At 33.0% G+C, this 26,379-nt stretch overlaps 1 protein-coding gene across 1 annotated transcript in view; it reads right to left on the reverse strand.

Annotated features, from left to right (window-relative positions):
- Positions 1–2,211: 2,211 nt before the first annotated feature.
- The window catches only part of LOC143071062 (SCO-spondin-like), a 48,128-nt gene continuing 23,960 nt past the window's right edge, over positions 2,212–26,379 (reverse strand). Inside the window, exons 20-35 of the mRNA XM_076245138.1 lie at positions 23,714–23,792; positions 21,038–22,323; positions 17,930–18,029; positions 17,100–17,150; positions 15,133–15,315; positions 14,071–14,241; positions 13,403–13,577; positions 9,545–9,717; positions 8,467–8,637; positions 7,721–7,891; positions 7,131–7,301; positions 6,408–6,578; positions 5,883–6,053; positions 4,603–4,799; positions 4,141–4,306; positions 2,212–2,917 (exon numbers count right to left, since the gene is read on the reverse strand). Coding sequence (XP_076101253.1) covers positions 2,838–2,917; positions 4,141–4,306; positions 4,603–4,799; positions 5,883–6,053; positions 6,408–6,578; positions 7,131–7,301; positions 7,721–7,891; positions 8,467–8,637; positions 9,545–9,717; positions 13,403–13,577; positions 14,071–14,241; positions 15,133–15,315; positions 17,100–17,150; positions 17,930–18,029; positions 21,038–22,323; positions 23,714–23,792 — 3,516 coding nt within the window. The 3' untranslated portion in view covers positions 2,212–2,837. The remainder of the gene's footprint in view (positions 2,918–4,140; positions 4,307–4,602; positions 4,800–5,882; positions 6,054–6,407; positions 6,579–7,130; positions 7,302–7,720; positions 7,892–8,466; positions 8,638–9,544; positions 9,718–13,402; positions 13,578–14,070; positions 14,242–15,132; positions 15,316–17,099; positions 17,151–17,929; positions 18,030–21,037; positions 22,324–23,713; positions 23,793–26,379) is intronic.

The raw sequence follows: 26,379 nt of genomic DNA on the forward strand, positions 1-26,379 counted from the left end.
TCCTCAAATGCTCTTCAACTTCGTACTTTATTTGGCCTTTTTAACTTTTTTGGATTCGAGCGTCACTGATGAGTCTTTTGTAGACGAGACGCCCGTCTGGCGTATATACTAAATTTAGTCCTGGTATCTATGATTAGTCTATTCACACCGCTGATCAGACCTTGCTATGTTTAGAAATGTTGAAGTCCATGATTTGCTGCAGAAAATCAAGCAAATCGTTTAATTTGTAAGAACAATTAAAAATAATGAACACAATGACGTCGAACTTTTTGTCGACGAATTTCTCCACGTAATGCTTTCATACCTTTTGAATGAATATTAGGACATATGTTGCTGGAATAACATTACTTGTTTCGTAAGCCAAAACAAAAGAGAGAGATTAATTTGCCTGAGAGAGTTGAGCTTCAGTTGTCATGTGAAAAAGTTTTGAAAAAAATCCAACTTGGCAGTCTTTTAAAAGAACCAAATGCTACAAAATCTTAACTCATAGATGAATGAGTTTGGCTTCTTGCTTGGTAAGATGCATAATAGTATTGCCGCAAATTATCAAGTGTAAACATCTTTTATTCCCATATTCTTTTTTATAATTCATTGACAAAGTCCATAAAGAATCAGCAATAACGCAAGATCAGGCGAAAGTTGCGACAGTTCATGAAATAATTTTATTTTCACTTTTTTTAAAACCTTCACCTTCTGTCACAAGATAAATTCTGGGTTTTTTTTAAAAACAGACATGACTTGAATAAAGGTCGACATTGTCTTTTTTTAAGCGAATAAGCTCTTACTTTGATCAAGAAATTCTTTATCATGTCGCGAATCAACAATTAAGCTATTTTAGACTATTAGCAACACACCCGTTTTCAAGAACTGTTTATACTTCCGAACCACTTCAGAACACAGGAAGAGTGTCCTTAATTTCTAATGGACTATTTGCTTGGATTTTCAATTTACAACCATAGACTTCCATATTTCTATACAGATGGTTACAGAGGTGTGCATTCATAATCTGTCTAGTTTTATAAAGCAGTTTGATGTCCTGATTTTATTCAGTTTTATTCGATGATGATTCTAGTTAATATTTGTCATCAATAAAATATCGTAAAAAGATCATTATCTACGATTTAGGTTAATAAAAACCTGATTTCTTTTCATGTTTTAAACATTTATAATAGCAGAACATTGAAAATAATATTTCGCTACTATCAGTCAAGTTTTTTAAATTTTGCAAAATTAGCTCAAAACATCGATGTTGTATAATTGTCTTGCAAGTCAATATATCAGCCACATTTAATTCCGCATTCATGCGACCCTTGATTTAACCTTAGTTGGAGTTTTGTTTCATGTGTGCTCAACATCTCAGCGATGGAAGCGAATTTCACCTGAATATAGGAAAGTCATCATCAGAATTACAGATTTTGCTGATTGATTTGATCCGCAAAAATGTCAGTCTGATACAATATATGAGTAAATGATTTACATTTATTTACGTCTTTATATATGAAATGAGATCAAACAGAACTACAGTTATCTAAACTTGGTGTTTAGCCATCTGTTGGTGTTGGTCATTACAACGGTGTACCGTTAGAAATACAAACGAACTTTTGATATTTTTAGGGTTATAGACATTGTTTATTGCTTTCAGTAACTGTCAGTACTGTTAGATCTGTATAAGTATCTTTTTTGTTGTTGTAGGGATGACCGGTCTGTGTTTTTTCTACTTGTTTTTTTCTGCTTTGTATCGATCAGATGAGTTAAGCCCTATTTAACTGATTTTTATAGTTTGTTCATATGTTGATTGTTATTTACCAGGCGTAATATGCATAATACGCCTATTAAATAAGAATCATCATTACGCCAGGATTTCTGTCAAGACCAAGCGTACTCATTTAAATATAATGCCCCATTTTACGCCTGGTTATACACTTGGTCATTCAGGTACCTTTAATAATATTGCAATGATGTCAGGTACATATTTTACGCCTGGTACCCTTGTAATTAACAGGCGTTACATTTCATTCAGGGCACATCATTACCTATGTAACTACAGAAAACAATTTAAGGAAGCATAGTTAACTATATATTAAATGTAGTATAATCTAGATTTCCTTTTGGTATCAAAGCTGTATATATAAGGCACCAATCATTAATTTTTTTGTTGGGCCATTGTTTTTCAAATACATTTTTGTGATAGAAATAAGTCAACGCATATAATTCATTTATAATTTGCTAATTGAAGTTTATCAAACAACATGAAAAACTTACAAAATAAGACAAAACAACACAGCATTTGCATCAGGATATATTCGGTGATTTCATGTTTGTTTAAACAAAAAAGTAAAATGATTTGTAGTATGTCATAAGCACATGATTTTTGTGATACATTTTTTCACTGAGATACTGAGAGAAATTTAGCACTCTTACAAGCTATAGCAAGAAGTTTAATATACATATTCTGCAGTGAAAATCAATGTTGAACTAAATCATATTAAGAAATATCATCTGTATGTCCATAAAATGAAAAAAAACAGCAATAAATAATTGCGCCTGAAGCACTTTTTTGGATATGCATTCATAACAAACGCTCAAAGCTTACAGTTTTAAATCCGAGAACCGGCATAAAGGAAGGAGCATGTACTCTTTTAAAACCAAAGGAAAATGGTTAAGTGTGTGACGAATTCATGACCTTCAGCCAAGGAAATGTTTTAATTTTTTATCGATCTTTGTGACAATACAACTCTAACGAGGAGTCGGACGTAATTATTATGTAGATGATAAACATATGATATCAGATTCAAATAAAGTAAGTGGTATATAACATTTAATCATTATCCTGTTCATCAATACCAAAGGACCATCAATATCATTCGTATTGTTCCAATCATACATACAACAGTGACAAGCGAAATGGTTGATATTTCTGAAGAAAAAAAAGAGAATACAAAAACTATATTGATTTATAGAATAAAATTTAAAAAAAACATGATAACAATGAAATCAAATATAACTACAAATTGAAAAAAATAACATGGATTCATTTTCCCAAGTAATATATGGTTTCTTCTTTTATAAGATCACGAAAAAAGACCCAGATTAACCTGTTGATTTAAAAATTTAACCACTCTGTATTGACCCCCTATATATCGTACTTGGTCACTAGCACACTGTGTTACAAATTTATCTTACCGACTATCTTAACATGAGGTATTTAGACTTGTGGCCTATTAAAGTGATCAAGTTTTCAATACTTAGAATTAAGAACCTACTAAATTGGTCAGGAATATGACAGTTGTTGTCCATTCGTTTTTGATGTGTTTTGTCATTTGATTTTGCCATGTGATTATGGACTTTCCGATTGGATTCTCCTCTGAGTTCAGTATTTTTGTGATTTTACTTTTTGGTATATACAAAAACGAAAGCCAACAATAACAAGTTGTTAGCTTAAATGTGTCTTATGAATTTATTTCAATCGTTAAATTAACGTACTCTTACTCTAATTCAGAAATGCGCTTTGGACACTTAAAATGTGTAAAGTGTTGTATCACATAATTTTTTTTAATGTGGATAGGTTTATTTAAGGTGTGTCACAGATTTAGCTGAATTCGTTATAATATGCTCTTTTAAGCTTGCCAATTAACTACTTTGCCTTATAATAAACGATTAAATTTTTTTAAGTATAATTTCATCTCTTAAATTGTTATTTTATACATTTAACATTAAGAAATAAATGTAGAAGGTGTACGAAAAACACAGGTATAAATACACTAGGCAACAATGAAATCAATGGAATGTTTTGTTCTCAGACCTACTCGAAAAATCTCAATCGGAATATCTCCACATAAGTCAATAAATCGCAAGTATTGAAGTGATTGATAACTTGTCATCAACACAAACTTTTTATTTCCAGACGTTTTACACGATGTTAAGATCAGAGTGACTATTTACAAATTACATTTCTTTATTGAGAATAGTGAATTGTACCTTAAGTTATACTTTGAAAAGTAATACTTATTGTCAAAGTACTAACACCGTACTATAGTTTCGAGTATAATCCAATATCCTGAAATAACATTGCAATCAAATTTATTTTATTTAACGAATCATTTCCAAAATCCTAATAGTATTATCTTATACATTACTTACTATCAGCACCGCTAGGACAAGTCGCCAAAATGTATGGATCACAACTGGCATATGATGTCGATTCATCGCTGCCATCCTCGCAGTCCTCCTCACAGTCACACTTAAATGCTTCATCTATACAAGAAACGGACCCATGCTGGCATGAAAACCAACCGGTTGGACATGTCTACAAAGAAATGCAAATTTGATGTGAGTATATAAATTAGGATATACATGTATAAGTAAACCCTACTAACCAACAAATATTCTCATGACAGTTTAAATCTTTATATTAAAATATTTGAAATACAAAATGTACTGATACAGCAATAAGCTTTAAGTTAAACATTCATCTGTGGCGAACTAGCAATGTTCAACATTTACTTCTGTTTTGTTACATTTGTTTCCAATTGATAAAAGAAATCCATGAGAAAACAAATATTGTTTGTTCACAAATATTGCTTCTAAATTATTAAATCTTACTTGTACATAAGCTCCATATGCTGCTGTGGGACAAGCTTGTATGTTGCAGTATCCATACTCGCTTGACGAACCACTACAAGGAAGTCCGCCATTAGCTGGTCTTGGATCATCACATACTCTCATTCTCGATTGACGACCACCACCACACGTAACTGAGCACACACCCCAAGACTGCCATTGTCCCCATGTACCATCAACTGTTTGTGCAAAAACAACTTGTGTATACAATTCTTCATTGAAGACAGGTAAATATATATAATCTTTTAGTTAAAGTAGGGTACTTAGATAAATGACATAATAAAATGACCGGCAACAATTTTACAGTATCCAACCCGATCAAAACAAAGAGTCAAAGTTGTTCATGAGGGTGATGCAAGATAAAAGGATAACAAAAACAGCAAATTTCAATAAAACATGTTTCCAACTTATTCGTTATTCAAGAGCTTGCTACTCAGACTTTGTAAAACGTCACCAACGTATGAGCAGAAACTTAATGAACTAGGGTTATGTCAATAAACATCTCGTTCTTTTTCAAATTTTCAAAAAGATGAAGATACAAAGACCTTGTCGATAAATATTCCGTGTCAAATGTATGTATAATAGACGATGGTCTTGAAGTATAGATTACGTTGTTTATCATCCTATTAACATGTTATGGTATTCTTATATTTGTCTGTGCATATATATTTTATAGTGATTAAGATAGTAACACAGTGTTGAATGCTGCACCACTAGTTTTCACTTATTATATCTGCTTGTTTTGTTCACACATTGTCGGCAATATAATGGAATTTACGCGACTGTCATACAAGTGAGGGGTCTAGCCAGCTATAAAATCAGGTTTAATACACCATTTTTCTACATAAACAAATGCCTGTTCCAAGTCAGGAATATGACAATGGTTATCCAATCGTTTTGCGTGTTTACGCTTTTGAGTTTGTCATTTGAATATTGACTTTTCGTTTTGAATTTTCCTCAGAGCTTAGTATTTTACTTTATAGCAGATTCGTTTTCGATTATATAGCATTTTTGTAACCAGCACTTTTGTCACCAAATACAGTAAAAATATAATGTAACACAGGATTTTTTTATGGATTGGTATTACTCCAAGTATGGTTGTTTGTTTATAACTTGTTTCTCCATTTCACAAGTCTAAGCACATTTAAAAAAAAGTAGTCTTTTATTTAACAGAAATTTAAAACTTTTAAATATAACAGTAAATGCAATACAGTAAGTATTATATCCAATAGAATATAACAACTTAAACAGTTCTTACTTACTTATGCAAACTTGAGTATTACATGACTGTGTTTCTAGACCATTACTAGCACACGCTGCTCCGTTATATTGTGGGGCAGGATTTGTACATGATCGGGTGCGATCTTGTGTGCCACCACCACAAGTAACAGTGCAAGTTCCCCAAGATGTCCAGGTTGTCCATGCACCATCAACTTTTTTTCAAAAGGAAGCAAAATACAACGGTTATTTAACAAAGAAATATACCAAAATGCACAATAAAATAGTAAATTCACTTTTCTCTGTAAAACCAGTTTTACAAGTGACACAAGCAGATTCAAATTATAGGTCAAAGTACGGACAGCAACACGGAACTTTGACTCACATGCTTATTTGCATTTTATAAAGATATAATAGATATTCTAGCAAAAGTTTTTAAAATGCTATTTCTGTACGTACACATTTAAATGTTTCCTTGTTTGCTACTTTAGAAATATAATGTTGGTTGGCGTTTAAATACATGTTTTAAACAGTAAAATATGAGAACTTATTGAAACACCTTTACTTACTTGGACATGGCGTTAAAGTACAGGTTTGTGTTGCTGTGCCAGATCCAACACAATTGGCTCCATTATGTGCTGGCGCAGGATCAGTACAAGTTCTTGATCGGTCATGTGTACCACTTGCACATGTTACGGAGCATGTTCCCCATGCACTCCAAACAGCCCATAAGCCATCAACTTAAATTTTATAATAAAAACAAACATAATATATTTCTTATCGATGTTTCTCATAACGAAACCAATATGTCATCATATGATTTTTACAAATAATGATATTTAACATGATACTGATAAAACAAAAATAAATCATACAATATAATTCCAAAAAGACACAACCCTGTAGTCAGCGCTCATGTGTTGACTTGAATTGTCATTGATATAATTATTATAACAAAATAACTGTTCACAGCACATTTGGTCGGAATACTAAGAACTTCTATCCCAGAAATAAATTAGTATTACCTGAGCCGTATTTGGCAAAACCTTACGGAATTTTGGTTATCAAAGCTCTTCAACTTCGAACTTTAAGTGGTATTTCTTACTTTTTTGTATTCAAACGTCACTCGTGAATTATTTGTAGATGAAACGCGCGTCTGGCAAAACAAAGTTTAATCCTTGTATCTATGATGAGTTTATTGTCATAATATACATCTTATTTTTGGTAAATACATTGTATTGAGTATGTGGTGTTATTATGTTATTTAAGACAACTGTTATTATTATACATACTTGGACAAGGGACTTTAGTACATGTCTGTGTATCTGTACCAGAACCACTGCAGTCCTGTCCAGAGTGTTGTGGTGCTGGACTATCACACAGGCGTTGTCTGTTTTCAGTCCCGCTTGCGCAGGTTACAGAACAACTTCCCCAGGAAGCCCAACTTCCCCATACTCCATCAACTAAGAAAAGACAGGTTTTTTTTTATGAATTTGAATTTTGTAAATGTGTTATTACATAGTTGCAATTTACATTGCTTTATATTTCAATTTCTCAAATCTATTTACTAATATGGATCAATATCAGATCAAGAAAATCAAAAGCAATCCAATTATATCTAAATATATTGGTCGACCTTTGTCAGTTTATCCCTTTAGTATTTTTTGCCTCTCTTTTGCTGAATCCAGTCAACGTTTCATTTGCGACATTCGCTGAATGATTGATACAGCAGGTGTATGCATCTTGGTATTCTTAAATCGTCATACTATAGATGTAGTTTATTTAATTGTGAAAATATTGAACAATATCAGTATGATAAATGAAGCATTCATATGCTAATCATAGTATATACATAGCATATAAAAACATTGACTACTCTTACTTGGACATGCGACTTGAGTACATGTCTGTGTGTCTGTACCCGAACCACTGCAATCCTGTCCATTGTGTTGTGCTGCCGGACTATCACACTGACGTTGTCTTGTTTCGGTTCCACTTGCACAAGTTACTGAACAGCTACCCCAGGAAGCCCAACTTCCCCAATTACCATCAACTATGAAACGGTTATTGAAACAATATAAAAATAATGTTATATTTAGATATTAACAAGTAATACAGTTACTAATAGATTTTAAACATCATAATATTCATAAACTGTGGCTTAGTATTAATTATGTGTAAAGATATACTCTGCCATTGGCTTAACAGTGGCGGACAATTTTAAAATTTGATTGAAGTGAGCATACTTCTTCACCGACTGATTCTGTTTGTCAGTGATATTTTAACTTTTTAAAATTGTACTGCTACATAACAAGTTACCATGTGTATCCTTAATCGTTAAAAATATCTTAGTTGATGAACTACTACTGATTCAAAATAATTATAATACTTTTATTTATTCGAATCGGTTACACTGTAATGCGACATAGTAAAAACATTGCTATGTTATCACCAGCTACCGTATTGATAAGTGCATTGCATTGAATTGTATAAAATATTATTATTTTGCTTCATAAAGCGCATTATCATGTTGTAGTAATCCTTTTTAAAAATATAAAGGTAAAACTTGTTTCTTGACATGTTTGTGTTCTACAAGAAATATCACCGCGTAAACAAATATAAACATACTTGGACAAGCTATTTGTGTACAACTCTTTGTATCTGTATTCGAACCACCGCAGTCCTGTCCGTTATGTTGTGGTGCTGGCTGGTCACATTGACGTTGTCTATTTTGTGTTCCACTTGCACATGTTACTGAACAAGAGTCCCATGACGCCCAAGTTCCCCAATTACCATTGACTGCAAAGTATAATAAGAAGGGAATGTGCAAATATGAACAGAAAAAAGTAAACTAAAAATCAAATAAAGATAGCAATGGGCTATTGGTAATTTGAAGGTCTACTAAAACAGTAACTTCCATGACTATAAAAAGAAATGATACAAACTGACGACAATATCAAAACACGACACAGAAAAAGAAAAGATGTAAAATAACAAATTGAAAAACAAGAGGGGTGATACTGAGCAAAGATACGTAGATTATTTCGAGGAAGTATTAATGATATTAATTGAAATTGGTAGACAAAAAAGTATTCAAATTCTACCTCAATGAAGCAAGTACAACTGATTATATTTTGTGATTTATGTTAATTTCTGTTCTAAGTTATTTCGTGCAGACAGCATCAACAAATGCTTTTAAAAGCAAATTGCTACACATATCTGAGTTGAACATTTTCAAAATTGAAACTTTCTCAATCTTCATTTATTTTCTTTGAGATTTTTCTTATTTATAATATATGAAAATGTGTTCTTTGACATGTGAATCAGTTAGGTATTAATTAAAATTATAAAGAGTCATTCATAATGCACATAACTTGTTTTTATACATCAGTCAAAAACGATAATAAGGGTTTTAATTATATTTTTATCAATTCGTTTCTTATATTCGACAAAAAAAGACTTACTTATTAAGAAGGGATATAATTACGATACTGTTGTCAAGTCATTAAAGATTACATATTTTGGCGTTGGTCTTTGCAGCGGAACTAAACACATTTATTCTAAGAACAGTTGTTAGCATGTTATGGTTATGTTCTTCTCATATATGTTATGATGGTATGATACTAAACCCCTAACGGGACACATTCCCCATTTCCATTCTCAATTTTATTTAAGGCAGAAATAATTTAGAAATATAAGACGATACCTGGGCATGCTACTTTTGTACATGTCTTTGTATCTGAACCCGAACCAACACAATATAATCCGTTGTGTTGTTGTGCAGGACTATCACACTGGCGTTGTCTGTTTTGTGTCCCGCTTGCACAGGTTACAGAACAAGTAGCCCATGAAGCCCAGATTATCATGTGAAAGTGTTGTCTCTACGACAAAACGAATACCAACTTCAACAAGTCTGAATGCATTCGATATACATAAACATAAAATTGAGAATGGAAATGGGGAATGTGTCAAAGAGACAACAACCCGACCAAATAAAAAACAACAGCAGAGGGTCACCAACAGGTCTTCAATGTAGCGAGAAATTCCCGCACCCGGAGGCGTCCTTCAGCTGGCCTCTAAACAAATTTATACTTGTCCAGTGATAATGAACGCCATACTAATTTCCAAATTGAACACAAGAAACTAAAATTAAAATAATACAAGACTAACAAAGGCCAGAGGCTCCTGACTTGGGACAGGCGTAAAAATGCGGCGGGGTTAAACATGTTTGTGAGATCTCAACCCTCCCCCTATACCTCTAACCAATGTAGAAAAGTAAACGCATAACAATACGCACATTAAAATTCAGTTCAAGAGAAGTCCTAGTCTGATGTCAGAAGATGTAACCAAAGAAAATAAACAAAATAACAACAGACTACTAGCAGTTAACTGACATGCCAGCTCCAGACTTCAATTAAACTGACTGAAAGATTATGATTTCATCATATGAACATCAGGCACAATCCTTCCCGTTAGGGGTTTAGTATCATACCATCATAACATACATGAGAAGAACATAACCCGTGTCAAGCCAACAACTGTTTTTAGAATAAATGTGTTTAGTTCCGATGCAAAGACCTCATCACTGACTCAATATTAACGCCAAAATATGCAATCTTTAATAACTTGACAACAGTATCGTAATCATATCCCTTCTTAAGAAGTCTATTCAAAGGTTTTGTAAGTTTCTGAGGTGAATACTGACACCTTTGTGCTTTATAAAGAATATTTCCATAAAAAATTGGATGTGAAATACCTGAACGTATTAGAAGTCTGCATGTTGAGCTATATTTACGAATGATGTCTTTATACCGATGATAGAATTTAGTAAATGTTTTGACTAGTTTGTGATATCGAAAACCCTGGTGTAATAATTTTTCAGTAATACATAAATTTGTCTCGTTAAAATCTAAAACATTGTTACATACACGAACGAATCGTACAAGTTGAGATATATAAACACCGTAAGATGGTGACAAGGGAACGTCACCATCTAAAAACGGATAATTAACGATAGGAAATGAAAAATCATCCCTTTTATCATAAATTTTAGTATTCAGCTTTCCATTAGCGATATAGATATCAAGATCGAGAAAAGGGCAGTGGTCATTGTTAGTATTAGCTTTATTTAAAGTAAGTTCAACAGGATAAATTTCATTAATATACATACTGAAGTCGTCATTATTGAGAGCCAAAATATCATCCAAATATCTAAAAGTATTATTAAATTTGTTATCAGATGCTGTTTCGATGGGTCTTTGCTTATTTTTGTCATAAATTGTAACTCATAACAATACAAAAACAGGTCCGCAATAAGTGGTGCACAGTTAGTCCCCATTGGAATTCCGATAATCTGACGATACACGGAATTCCCAAAGCGAACAAAAATGTTATCTAGTAAAAATTCAAGGGCATATATAGTATCAAAGCATGTTTAATTAACATAGTTTTTTTGTTTATTGCGACTAAAAAATGACCTAAAAGAGTTTGAACATATATATTCACATTCTGATTTTTTGAATGCCCATTTAATTAGGTGTGTGAATTTTTTCTTAATGAGAATGTGAGGCAATGTGGTATACAGGGTACAAAAATCAAAACTTTGAACAGATTCAAAATCACCAATATAAGCATGCAATTTATCAAGTACTTCCAACGAGCTCTTGACACTCCAAAAGTAATTTATTCCACTATTTTCGAAGGCCTTATTTGAACAATTTATTATCAGGTTTTTAATTGTACCAAGTGTGTTGGTAAGAAGAATAGACAATTTAGTAGTTGAACAATGGCTTGAAGACGAAATAAATCTATATTTGTAAGGGGTTTTGTGTAGCTTCGGAAGCCAATACATAGTTGGGACTTTCATTATATTTGGCTCTGCTTGTAAAGCGGTGGCTAAAAGTTTATGTTTGTTACAGATTTCGTTTTCTGAAAATGGAGTCAGTTGGAATGATGGTGAATTGGTGATTTCCTTTTTCAGAACCTCAATGTAAAATTTACGTCAAACAATAATAATATTATTAGCAGCTTTATCGGCCGGGACAAAAACAAATTCCTTGGCTAGTTCTTTTAGTTTATGTTTGATACGAGAAATACGTTTATTGTGATTATTGTTAATAGTAAAATGTTCTTTAAAATGTTGAATACGTATATCAACTATCTTCATTACTGAATTTAAAAAAGAGTCCAAAGATTTTTTGTCAGCTTTTTCCCGTTTTATCCATTTCATACAGTAAGTATGGAGTGAGTCGTGGATGATATTACGACACTCATTCCAATTAATAATTGACGGGGGACGATATTTAGGTCCTTTACTGAGGAATGATTTTAACTCTCGGTCTTGAACGATGTTAAGATCTCCTGTTATAACATGGGAAATGGGTCCATAAATATATTCGGAATTACTGCAATTACATGAAGTAGGTGTATTTTCACTGATATTAACATCGTTACACAATTGACTATAATTAAACACAAATTTCCGGGTAGATTTCTTGTAAATATAACAAATAAGAGGTAGCTCAGTATTGTCAAAATATCCAGGAATGTGTTCTTTAACAGAATGGTCGTTAAATATCCCGGCAATATTTACAAAATCAAAGCCTTTATTGACATACTTAATTTTAATAAAATGTTTTTTATGATCTTCAGGGCGATCAATTTTGGGAAATAATTTAGAATAACAATATGCCATAATAATTTGAACAATTTCATACTTAGGACTGCTATATGAAATTGTGTTGCAATCCTCCAAAACTTTATTTAACTTATTAACCGGTAACGAACAGAGTTTTGTTAACAAATAATGTCTGCCGTTGTTTTTTGAAATAGAAATTAGGTCCGAAATATTGGTATGATTGGCCCGAAATTTTCTTTGATTGCGATTTGTTCTACGACCGTGAGAACGTTTTTTACGAACAGTTTTAGAAACTATATCCAAAATGTTAACGGAATTGGTTCTAGATATATTACCAATCCCCATGATATTATCATTTAGACCGAGAGGGTAAACTGTCTGTAATTTTTTAATCCAATTTAATTCAATTATTTTCAGTGATCGTACAAACTTTGAATGCGATTCACCAAACTGCTTATTTACTACTTCTAAAGGTTGAACTGCTAAATATTTAAAAGGATGGCTGTGCTTCTTAAGGTGTTGGTAAATGATACTTTTGAATTTATTGGGTCTTTTCAAACGATACAGATGTTCTTGAGTGCGTTTAGATAAATATCGTCCAGTTTCTCCTACGTACTGAATACCACACCCCGGTTTGTTTCATGTGAGTAAATAAATAATACTGTTTGTTTTTTCAAGTTATATCAGTTTCAAAATTTAAAGAAAATGTGCGACCATTAAACGTGGACCTTACCGTATTGTTGGTGGAACGACGGGGACATGTGAGTCATTTTTTGGCATGACACTTATCGATAGAAGGGTAACCACGATTTTTATTGTTAAAAATGTTAGCGATGGTAGTATTTTTAGATAACCGATTTTGAAGATTGAGACGTGTAGATACCCTTTGAACAAGTTTAGTATTTAGTAATTTTCCATTTCTAATACTTACTAGGACAAGCAATAAGTGTACAAGTTTTACTTTCTGAGCCGGATCCACTACAGTCCAATCCATTATTAGCTGGTGCTGGGTTGGAACATGCTCTACTCCTACTTGAGCTCCCACTTCCACAACTTAAAGAACAAGAGGTCCATGTCGTCCAAGATGCCCAATTTCCATTTACTGCAATACATGGTAAGAAAAAAATAGCATAGCTCCAAAACGAGGTTTAACGTATATATGTTCTATTGGTTTAGTAAACATTACTTTTGTATCACATTTATATATTCTAATTTATTAAAGTTTTGATAACATGATTTCAAATTCTAAAATATCATTTTATATAGAAACTTAAAATATACTACTAGAATATATATCTGTTGAGGAGTTGCCTAGCATCGGTAGTTTACTTTATTAATTTTACAACTTATTAAGTTATGTCCAGTCGTGGCAAAGTATGTATAAGGTAAATGTGTAATATTTTCCATAACTCCCTAATGTTTTTAACTTATGTATTCCTTTATAGCCATCAGTTGTAATTGTTTTGCTCTGCGTTTAAAGCATTAACAGTTACTATTATAATTTACTATCATTTGCTATACGGTCAGTTATAAAAGACAAGAAAAGAAACAAGCTTCAACGGAATAAAAAAAGCAAACATTCAACGAAGCCTTACCTGGACATGCTACCATGGTACACGTTTTTGAGCTAGTCCCTGAACCACTACATTGGTTTCCATTGTGTGCCGGAGTAGGATTATTACAAGATCTTGTCTTTGTTTGATCTCCTGTTGCACAAGTTACTGAGCATGATCCATAAGAACCCCATGATCCCCAGTTTCCATCAACTGGAAAAAAATTGTATTTCATCAAGGCTTTCATTTAATTGATTCCTGTACTTTCTAAGATGTACTCTTTAAGATCTTTAACTTGAAATAATGTTAAGTAATAAAAAACAAAATTTGTTCTTATTTCTCATGTTCGGTTTCATTATGTATGTACACTATAAACTTGAGTGCAGCCAGTGTTTACACCTTTTGTTAATCGAAAATCAACTTGAATGTTAGTTACACGTGTAAATTTGCCAAAAAGACCAGTCTTTAAATGTAGAATTATCGACACGCGTTTGTTATATTTCTTATCTCGAAAACACTTAGCGTTATATTTCTATTCAATGTATCATATTTTTAGTTATTCGTAATAGAAAAGATTTTTTTTTTAAATATAAAATAATGACGTCTGATCAAAGATATTTTATGGCAACTTGAGTCACTGATTTCACTTGTGTATGCAATGATTTAGAAGAAAAAAAATAGTGAATCTTATGTTTCTGCTATAAACTAGTCTGAAACAATATCAGAGATAAACAATAAATTATTGAAAGAATAAAATAAAAATATGTTTTTTTAGGTAAGAGTGTTCAAAACATATATTCGAAATGTACTAGGTAGGATGGTCAAATGTAGGAATATCTTAAAAATGGGATGTTAACGAAATATTATATTGTATGCTTATGTCTTTACAATCTATTGGATACTTTTATTAGGATTCGTAAATTCTATATTAGGCAAACACTTCTAATGTGGTAATTTTACTGCATTTATTTACATAGTTTATGCTAGGTGTTATATAAATTCACCATAATACCAGAATTGAAACTTTTTATTTGCGCCACCTCCTCAATTAAAAAAAAACAAACTATAAGAATATCAATGGATAGTAGTAACAAATCAACTCACTTGGACAATAGATGGTCGGTGAACAGGAGCTTGATTGACTCGTGACACCAACGCACTGTGTTCCATCATACTTTGGTGCTGGATTCGTACAGGTTCTGATTCTGGTGTATGTACCAGACGCGCTAGGATTGCATGATACGGAACAACTACCCCATGATGCCCAATCTGTCCATGCACCGTTAACTGTAATTTAGAAATAAAATATGCTATTCGTTCGTACGTCTTCATATGGTTTTGTTATATGTCAAGTTGTATTGACATCTCAACATTGTGTAAGATGTCTCAGAAATTAACCGGAGAAAATAAAATTATTGATTAAATTGTTGGAATTTGATATCAAAAACATCCAATAGATTTCACAACCAACATGCAAAATATCCAATAGAATTCACAACCAACATGTGAAACATCCAATACATTTCACAACCAACATGTACTCGCCATAAATATTGTTTTTTAAACAAAACTCAAACCGAACTGTTATAATCCACACTGATCTGTGTCCACACTTGTGTTTTTACAAGAAAGATGCTAATGCATCTAAAAAATAATATATATATTTCTGGTTTTCATCAACGTCATACGTATTAGATTAATACACAAATTAACAAGCATTTCATCCATTTGTTGGTTTATGACATACACTTTGCAATTCTAATCGCATGCATAGATTGCAATCGTCTGGCAACAGGCTTATATTTAAATCACTTGCTATCCTACAGAAGAACAGAAAGATATTATGTGAAATGGAACAGGTACAATAGACTTGTAAAGTGCTTTTGATACAAATTAAGTGAGGTATTTATTATGGACTTCAAATTTTATGTACCAAGCTCCCCACTTTTTACTTCATCCAAACAGGGCGTTAGACAAGTCGTCATTTAAACAACACATTTTGCACATATTGTCTGAGGTAATCTTCTTTTCTGTAGAGTTCATAAATAAGTAAAAGAACTAGATAAAGGCATAAAAACACTAATATTGACACATGAAAACCTGTCAGATAGAAAGTCAGGATGCTATTTATGCATCAATATTGAAAAAGCTATAAATGCCTATTTTGACCATAAAATGCCAAAATTGGTCATTTTTGCAGAAATTCTATAAAATAAAAGTTTAAATCCTTTAGTTTCATGCTATTTGACAAATTGACACCATCAAAACATTTAGGGAAGTTGCCAAAGTACAGATTCTATATTTACAGATTTCACCTATAGTGTATAGTATTTGTTCTGATTATATTTTTTTTCTTCTTCCGCCAAATTTGTTTCGTGCCCTATTTTGTGGTTTCCCAAGATATCGTCTAGATTTTTTGCACATGATATCGAACAGTTATTGCGCTTTTGAGACTGACACTGTTTTGTCGAGGACTTTTCATTGTAAGAGTTATCTCCCTAAACACTGTTTTCTTTGTGTTGAGATCTCCTCCGTAACCGAAAAGGAAAGCGGAAAATTTATTTTACCAAATTGCTCGATATATCCTCAGGATTTTTTATTCAATTTTGATGGAAGCGATACGAATACTTCATATGGTAGTTATTTCCCAGCCTAATGAATTTGAAATAAGTTTTATGCATTTGTTACTGGTAACCCATAAGTGATAGAGGCCCAGGGTCTATTGATTCGATGTCCTTTGTCAAAAGAAAAAAATACTAGGTAATTATAAAAGTCAAATGCCATGGTCAAATTCTACATTTGAAAATTGTTCTTTGACCTCCTTTGTCACTTTTAAAGATATATAAGTACTTGTTCAAAATGTTTGCCTAATTGTATTATGTGTACTACTTCTAGATGCGCATGGTCTTGTAAATTCAATGACAAGTGCTACTATGTAAATGTCATTGTCAGAGAAAGTTGCGCTGAATGATGTCAGAATACGTTTTTGATAACCAACTTTTTATCTATTTGTCTTTTTAATGATCATGGGTCAATAAGTTACCAATTAGTTTAAAAGCAAAACTACTTACTCGGTGCCGGTGTTGCACAATCTTCATCTGACACACCATCACCGTCATCATCTGTTGAAAAATAATAAAGGTAAAATGTGGTTTAATTCCAAATACATTTAAGGTAACAGCTATATATCCTCCTGATTCAAAGAACGACAAAACAAAAATATACAGTCCCCATCAGACACATAGAGTAATGAAATGACCATATGTAGTCCTTTGCTTCGCCGATATTTAAAATAGTATTTTCTCTTATTTAAACGTTGTTTGATAAAAAGACAATTTTGAGTTTTACACTGCATACCTAATGATACAACACAAACTAATTTTGCTGTTTGAAAACAATGGTTAGAGTATAAAAAGTAAAGCATCAACCATCTACCCAAAACAATGGTTAGAGTATAAAAAGTAGAGCACCAACCGTCTCCCCTCCCAAACAATGGTAAGAGTATAAAAAGTAAAGCATCAATCGTCTACCCAAAACAATGGTTAGAGTATAAAAAGTAGAGCACCAACCGTCTCCCCTCCCAAACAATGGTAAGAGTATAAAAATTAGAGCATCAGCCGTCTACCCTCCCAAACATTTAATGGTTAGGGTATAAAAAGTAAAGCATCAACCGTCTACCCTCCCAAACAATAAACTAATCGCACAGACGATTGTTCTGATTGGCGCAGTGCAGTACAGACCATTTTTGTAATTGGCTGTAATACTAACAAGGATGGACAAGTTGGAACGTAGCCAGAACAGCGGCAAAAGATAGAAAAGGGTGGAAAAGCAGCGTGGAGGCCTTATGCGACTTCTGGCGCGGAGAGAATTAAGGTTAAGGTAAGGTAATACTAATACAAACCATTGTTCTGATTGGCTGTAGTACAAATTTCCTCGTCAATTAATCCATCACAATCGTTATCAATACCATCTCCAACAACAGTTGTACTTGGTACACACACCTATTATGTAGATATAAATATATATTCAAAGGTATATAAAAGTGAATATATAAGTAGATAGGGTGCATTGCTGATGAAAAGTAGTTTAAAGATGTTTAAAACAGTTTATGCTATATCAATCTCCAACAAAAGTTGTACTTAGTTCACAAACCTGTTTTGTAGAAACACTTTAGTAAATAAATATTTATTCAAAGAAAAAATGATTAAAACATTTTATGCTATATATAGATATAAGAAGATGTGGTGTGAGTGCCAATGAGACAACCCTCCATCCAAATAACAATTTTAAAAAAGTAAACCGTTATAGGTCAATGTACGGCCTTCAACACGGAGCCTTGGCTCACACCGAACAACAAGCTATAAAGGGTCCCAAAATTACTAGTGTAAAACCATTCAAACGGGAAAACCAATCTATAAAAAAAAAATCTAATCTATAAAAAAAAAAAACGAGAAACGAGAGACACGTAAACAAACGACAACTACTGTACATCAGATTCCTGACTTAGGACAGGTGCAACCATTTGCAGCGGGATTAAACGTTTAAATGGTACCAAACCTTCTCCCTTTTTCTGAAACAATAGCATAACATCACAATATAGAAAAACATACGATAAAAAATCAATTGGCAGGCTTAACTCAATCAAAAAACGTAAATTAATACACTATGAACGAATAAACCCATTTAAGATCGTTCGACCTTTTCTTCTATATCAGTTTTGAAATGACTAAAACATTTTTGCCATCCCATTTTAAAGAAGATTTAACATTTTTTGCCGTTTACCAGCTTTTTGATGCTTAAAATATTTTAAATATACACATTATTAGATGGTTAAAACTTTTATTTTGCTTTGCCAGTTTTTAGATGATTAGGATGACACTGGTGTGCTAATTTCCATATGCCCGCTTAAAAAAAACTTTTTTTCCTGATGCCACTTTGTTATCCATTATATTACACAGTAAGACTATTATCCACCCCTATACAACGCATCCCGATAGCGTGCCATTCCCCTTATGTACATAGGAAGTATGGAAGCAAAATCAGACGAACTACCATATAGCCTCTAAAACGTTTGATAGTTGTTGCAAGGCAGTGGCGTAGCTAGGCTATTTTTAAGTGTACGCCCCAACCTTGTAGAGGAGTTTGAGAGCTCCAATCGGATCCAGGTTATAAAACCTATTCATAGTAGTGGGTAGGAGGAGGGGGAGTCCCATTTCTATCATTAAAACGAACTGCATGTAGAAAGTTGAACATACTTTAGAGACTATTGTTTTTAATCTTTTATGTTAATGAACCCATTTTGTTGATTTGAAATCTGATGGTCATTGGTGTTAGAGACATTATCCAGACCAGTTACTTTAAAATATGTTTTAAAGAAACCGTGGGCTAAAGCAATTACTTGACTAAAACCCCTGTATTTGTGCAAATGGATATGAAATGATAAATTTGCATAGATTTTTAGGTACATTATGAAAATTCGTAAAGGGGTCCATGGATTACCGTGATTCTCGTCTGAGATTACCCCTTCAAAAATTGAATCCATCAATCAGTTCATTTCATTACAAGATTTAAAATAATCAAACATTAAATTAATTAAGATGGTTTTTTTTCTTGATCTGGAATATTAACTTCTGCCAAAGTTTCAATACAATATCTGAAGGTTTTCAAAATTGTCTAGTAAAAAACAATATTAACCACAGACCGTCTGTTAATTGCTAAAAGTTACTTCAGACATTAATCACAAAAAAAACTTTTGTTAAAGGTTCATAAAATTCGATGAAGGTTTGACAAAGTAATTGAAATGTAACACACTTCTTAATGCCCGCGTCACACTGTCCCGATTTTTATATACGATGGACACCCGAATGCGAAAATTGTAAGTTCGTACGAAGTTGGTCCCGATCTCGTTAAAATACCAAAAAGTGACCGAAGCAAGTACGATGAATAACGAAGTCTATACGATGGTGCCGAAATTATATACGATAGCAAAAGATGGACATACGAAGGTTAACCGAAGACGGGTATTTAAGCTTCATATCTCTGTCGAAGCCTACACGATGGATCACGAAGGCTACACGATGGATTACGAAGGCTACACTGTCGGGGTGCTTTGCCGAACTATTCGGACCCTTCCCGACCAGTAGGAATCTGTTACGAACTAAAACGACTGCGTTCAGACAATAATAGGACATTCCAGATAATTGAGGATACTAATCCGACTTTTTCACTTTTCGTGTCGTATCGCTGTCTGATCTCAAACGGGAGCAATAATCGGCAATGTGTGAACCCCGCATTAACTGCAAAAAACAAATTCCCTTTATCGGTAAAATACGGTAAAATTAAAAATTTAAATTCATCATTATGCTTTGGATACTCTATTAAGAATAAAAAGCTTCTGTCCAACTTTCGTAAAACTTCATGAAGGTTTGACAAAATTATTGATATTAAAATAACCACATATTGAACCTAAATGTTGACGCCGCTGAAGAAATGTAGGTTCGCTATTTCTTTTTTTCGCGTCATAAATGTCGCAGGCTCGGCTAAAATTCAAAGCACATATCGAATCTCAGCTAATTATGAATTTCTTTGAACAAATGGAAAGTAAGAAGAATTACCAGGAGATTCAGACTTTGACCGAAAGAAAATAAACAAATATATAATACGGTACTATTTGATCGGAAGTAGATTTCGTCACTTTTATAAGCAATTACAAGCTATTTGAGATTGATTTACAACACTGATGTGCTTTAAACCAGATCTTTTTAATGGAGGTATTTTTTTTTTTTATCAAATTCTAGTGTACGCCCGGGCGTTTTGACGTAAACGTAGCTACGCGCCTGGCAAGGGGTATTTAGAGGATTTTTATTACATTTTGCCCAATATAACTACATGTATAAATAATCGGTTTTATATATATCTGATAACATATATAAATTACACTTTCAACTTTATATATTTTCACTATCAAAATGATATCTTGCTATTTATTTACATTTTGGTAAGCACTTACAGTGTTTATACCAGCCATGCGCATTCCGGTTGTAAACCCGTATGTTTCTGCATGAGCTCTGCCATACAGAAATCCTCCAAATACGGATATCACTGAAGTGTGACGAACTGTGTGGGATCCTTCTGTTACAGTTATGTAAGCTCCCACTAAATTTGTATCAGGTATATTATGATAAACTGTGTTGCTTGGGAAAGCAGACCCATCTAACCTCAATCCGGATTTCTGTGAGGAATCTACGACGAACATAAAGTAGTTGTCATAGGAACCTTTTGAATATTTTGGTGTTGCAAAAGTGTAATCTGCTGCATACTGCTCGACAGGTGGTATGATGAGCATAGCAGGGTCTGATGGTTCACTGCTTCTCTGTTGACTCAGAACAGTCTGTACCAAGAGTATGGCTTTGTCAGCAACGAAATAACAATATTTTCCTGATCCTATGAGTAGCTGCTGGAAATCTCCTGCCTTACTAAGAGAAACACTTCCCGTTGTAATGGCATTGTTTTTGTTGCATTTATAAGTAACGCTGGTGCTATCTTCACTTGCAATGATTTTGAAGTAGTCACCAACAGTTCTCATTGGAGTTGGAACAGTTGCGAATCTCTTTCCCCAAGTGTCAACTGGTGTTAAATGCTCCACCAAATGATCTTGACTTCCGCCGGAACCAGTTTTTGTCTTCCTGTTTCCGCTGAAAACAGAAATTTTCTTATTGGCTGTGATGTGTGCCCCAGTGAGATCGCCAGTGCTCTGTAATTGTATGGCGTCATATCTGTCCAAACGAAGTGTGAGAGTGTTTCCCTTGTTGTAAGTGGCGCCGTTGTAGGTGACCGATCCGCAATTAGAACAAGATGACAATTTAATGGAGACAGTTGTTGAATCTTCTACTCCAACTACACAAATTTGAGCTCTTCTATATGGAGGATAATATGTCACTGTGTAATATTCCATAGCAAGAACATCTATGGGTAAGCCCAGAAATGCGTCGTTGGAATAGTCTTGTTTGTTGACACCGTAAATAACAATTTCGTCCGTCGCTGTCACCAAAATACCCTTCTTTTCCTTGACCGATCCATTCAGACGCAACTTAAGGTCTATAAATAACTGTTTTACAGATCCAGCTATGACTGAAAATTGCTCATTCACAGAGGGATTTGTCCAACCAGGTGATGTGACCTGTACATCTACAGTTGTAGTACGAGAAGTCGTAACGAAGAGTTCAAGTGGAAAGTTTGCTAGATAGTTGTCCATATAAGCTATGATGAATTCCGTGCCTCTATTGTCAGGGGCACCTTAAATGCGAAACACAAGAAATAACTTTAATTTACATGCAGTTACCATTGCAAATAGACAGAATATAAAACATACATCAGTTATGTTTCGGAAAACCCCTCTTTCTGAAAATTTATTTGACTTTTTTTAAAGGAAAAATGACAATTTGTGATGAAGAAATAAAGCAAAAATCTAAGAGTAATTGAGTATTTCTTCAAATACAGACGGCTTTCTATGGAAGAACAAAAAATTTGCAAAAGCAAATTTACAGATCTAATATTGTTGGGTTGATGTTTAGACGAGTTGTATATATATAAAGGACCAACCAGCAAATTTACTATGTACCGGATCGTCTGGAAAAGACGATACTGTCCAGATAAGGAATAAATTATATGAGTCTAAAATTTTGCAATTTTTTAGACATATATATATATATACCAAGTCAGGAATATGACAATTGTTTTCCATTCATTTCCTGTGTTTGAGCTTTTGATTTTGCCATTTTATATTGGACTTTTTTATTTGAATTTTATTTTGAATTCGGTGTTTTTGTTATTTTACTTTTTAATGGACGACAAAAACAAAATAATTAATAAATAATTGAAAAATCTACACCCGAAAAAAATCGCAGTTTCTAAAAGCAAGTTCATATGAAAGCATGCTGTCCTTCGATGTAGTATCGGCCGTTGGACTTAGGAGTAAATTTCTTTCAACAACGCCATTAAAAGATACAGACAGACAAGGTCCATTGAACAGAGTAAATTTGTATAAAATTTTAATGAAATAACAACAAACGGAATAAATATAACTCTTTTATAGGATTTACCTTCATAATGAACTATCAAACCAAAATTTTAAACGTCAAGGATGTATAAGTTATTGGACCTTTAGGAGATATATGACAAAAAAGGGACCAGAAAGAATGGTTTGAAAGTAGTGTCTCAAACATAAATAAAAACATAATGAAAGCTACATATTGTACAACAACACGTTCTTATAACGTTCTAATACCGTAAAAGATGTCACCGATTGAAAAAACTTTTCTTGAATTCTCTTTATTATAAAAACGCTTGTTCTATAATTTCCGTGTCTATGTAGATGACCTCCATATCGTGTTTGTCAAAGAAACTCCCATTTAGTCAGTTATGTCAGTAAAATTGGTACCGTTAATGTCATTTCATTTAATATGGCTACGAAGAAATATTTTCTTTCAGTCAGAATATCGAATCTACAAACAAATCTTTTTCTTTCGATACCAGAAAACCTCTGCAGTAAAAAAATAAATAATCAAGAAACTCAGAAAACAGTCTTTCAATGTTCGTCTAAAAATCATTAGATGGATAATTTTATTTCTAAGCACAGAATTCACATGTAACTTTTTCGGGGAACAAATACTCAATATAGTCTTACCTTGACTGTAGACTAAAATTGTCAGGAAAAGAATGGCAGATTTCATGTTTAGTGTGTGTAGACTGGAGAGAGCTAATGTCTACAATATACATAAAAAGCTATGTTAAAAAAGACACGGATAAATCATATTAAATTTGTTTTCTTCATTTCGATTTTTTTTCGAATCAAGCAAGTATCAAATTGTCTTGAGTTTATTTTTTTTTCTTTTCGAAGTTTGCAATCAGAATATTTTTTTATGAAGAAACTCTTCCAGCCTCTTCAGAGACGAATGGTCGTTCCCTTATAAAAAAATTCCTTTCTTTAAATAATTGTTGTTCAGTTTCGCTTATACTTTTTATCAGATACGCTCACGGCATAACTTAATGTTCTATAATGCAATATATCTTGTATTCAATTGTATCTTTAAAGTTGATTAATTTATCCGAATCCAAGTTTAAATCGCACGTTTCTCAAATTTTTAGTGATTAATTGGAGCTCTTATCAGAAATTTTTATAGAATACTTTTTTTTTCTACCTTGAATAATCATTTAAATATATAAATAAAGCGCTTTTAAATGTTTGTTGAGATACATTTTGAATAGTTTTTACCTCTTTTCACTAACAAACCAAGAAGCCTCGCCTGCAATTCCCTAATGAATAATATAGGTTAATATTTCAAGCTTTAATAAAATGTGATTAAATGTGTTAATCGTGTCTAAACTACTAGTACTTAAATTTAAAAATCCGGATTTATTTTTAAAAGAGCTGTTTCATTGTGCAGTTGTAATGAGTATAATCTATCTTAAGATATTTGTCTGATAACTGTAAGAATGACAAATAAATATCATTCCGACGAAAGACGTGAGAATTGAAAAGCAAATGATCAAGGAGTCCCTGAGATCACTCCGTGATTTGGTTGGGGTTCGTGTAGCTCAGTCTTAAGTTTTCCATGTTGTATTTTATGACTATTATCTGTCTTTAAATCTTTTTTTCGCATTTTGCCATTGCCGACTTCTTAAGTCTTTCAATTTCTATTTGTGTTATGTATATTGTAATATATATTTTTTGGCAGCAGCCCTTTTGCGCCAATTACTGTTTTTCAGGGGTATGCTCCGTTACGCCAAATTTTGTTTTCCAAATGTATCAATTGCGCCAATATCAGGAACTTATTTCCGCCAATTTACCTGTACTCATATCTATCATAAATATTTATGATTATAATATATTTATCTTATTTTTGGCTTAAAAAGTATCATATGTTCGGAGATATTTCACCATGAAGATGAGCATCGGGAGAGAAAATGACTTAAAATGCATTAGATAGTCCATGTCCAGAGAGCGAAGAAAACTTATTGCTTTGCTGAATATCTAATATAAGATATGCCAAAAGAGGAGAAAAAAAAGCTTTTGCTGAATATTTACATGTAATACAAGATATGACAAAAGAGAAGAAAAGATAAGCTTTTGCTTATTATGTTTTAGTCACATATGTTGATGATACAGTGCTCTGTTCCCACCATCCGTATGGGCAGAACAACTCTACAGGAATTATAATGAACTGTTTTATGCATTGCATCCTTCAATGATTTGTTTGTGTTTTTGGACAATAAAGTTAAGTTACAAGCTACTACATACATTAAATTGGAAAGTACCCATGCAGCAGCAGTAAGAAGGAGATATGATTCAGAAAAGGAAACATTTGCCGTGTAAACTGCCGGTTCCAAGTCCGAATAAAAGGAGGAGGAAAGTCAATTTTCTTCTAATTGGCGTAATTGTATGTTTTATTTTTGGCGCAAATGATACCATCTAATTTAAAAAAAAAAAAAAAGTGGCGGAAACGTGGAGAAAAAAGTTATGGCGCAAAAGGACGCATTTTTGGCGCAAACGGATTTCTCCTTTTTTTCGTATTTGCCAGTTTGTTTTCGACTCAAGTGTTTGAATATCCCTTTTGTATATTTCAAATCTTTTTATCAAGAGAGAAATGCATGTCGCAACCAATGAAGCTAGAAGATTCATGATTTAGATTTGGAAAATGAACGTGGTTTTTGTCGACCCTGCGACTTTTGTAGTAGAAAAGCTCGACATCAGGAAAGTGATCTGGCGACGGCTGCGGCGTTAATTTACTTCTTAAAAACTTCATATGTATGAAGGTGGAAGACCTGGATGAATCATACTTTGTATATATGTAGATGCCTCATGTTACAAAATTTCTGTCTGTCACATGTCCATTCACATGTCCATGGTCCTTGACCTCATTTTCATGGATCAGTGGCTACTTGAAAAAAAATGTAAGGTTAAATTCTTTCTTATAATGAGTAATAGGATTTCATTTACTATATTTGGTATGTGCGTACCTTGCAAGGTCTCCATGCCCGTCACACAGTTTTCACTTGACCTTGGCCTCATTTCATGGATCAATAAACAAGGTTAAGTTTTGGTGGTCAAGTATATCTATCAGATACTACAAGCAATAGGTCTATTATATTTGGTGTATGGAAGGATTATAAGATGTATATGTCAAACTGGCAGATGTCATCTGACCTTGACCTCATTTTCAGCGTTCAGTTGTTATATAGTTAAGTTTTTGTGTTTTGGCCTGTTTTTCTTATACTATATGAAATGGGTCTACTATATCTCATGTATGGAATGACTGTAAGGCGTAACCAACTGACAGGTATCATCTGACC

The sequence above is a fragment of the Mytilus galloprovincialis genome, chromosome 4 (assembly GCF_965363235.1).
Source record: "Mytilus galloprovincialis chromosome 4, xbMytGall1.hap1.1, whole genome shotgun sequence".
In the NCBI taxonomy this organism is placed as follows: Eukaryota; Metazoa; Mollusca; class Bivalvia; order Mytilida; family Mytilidae; genus Mytilus; species Mytilus galloprovincialis.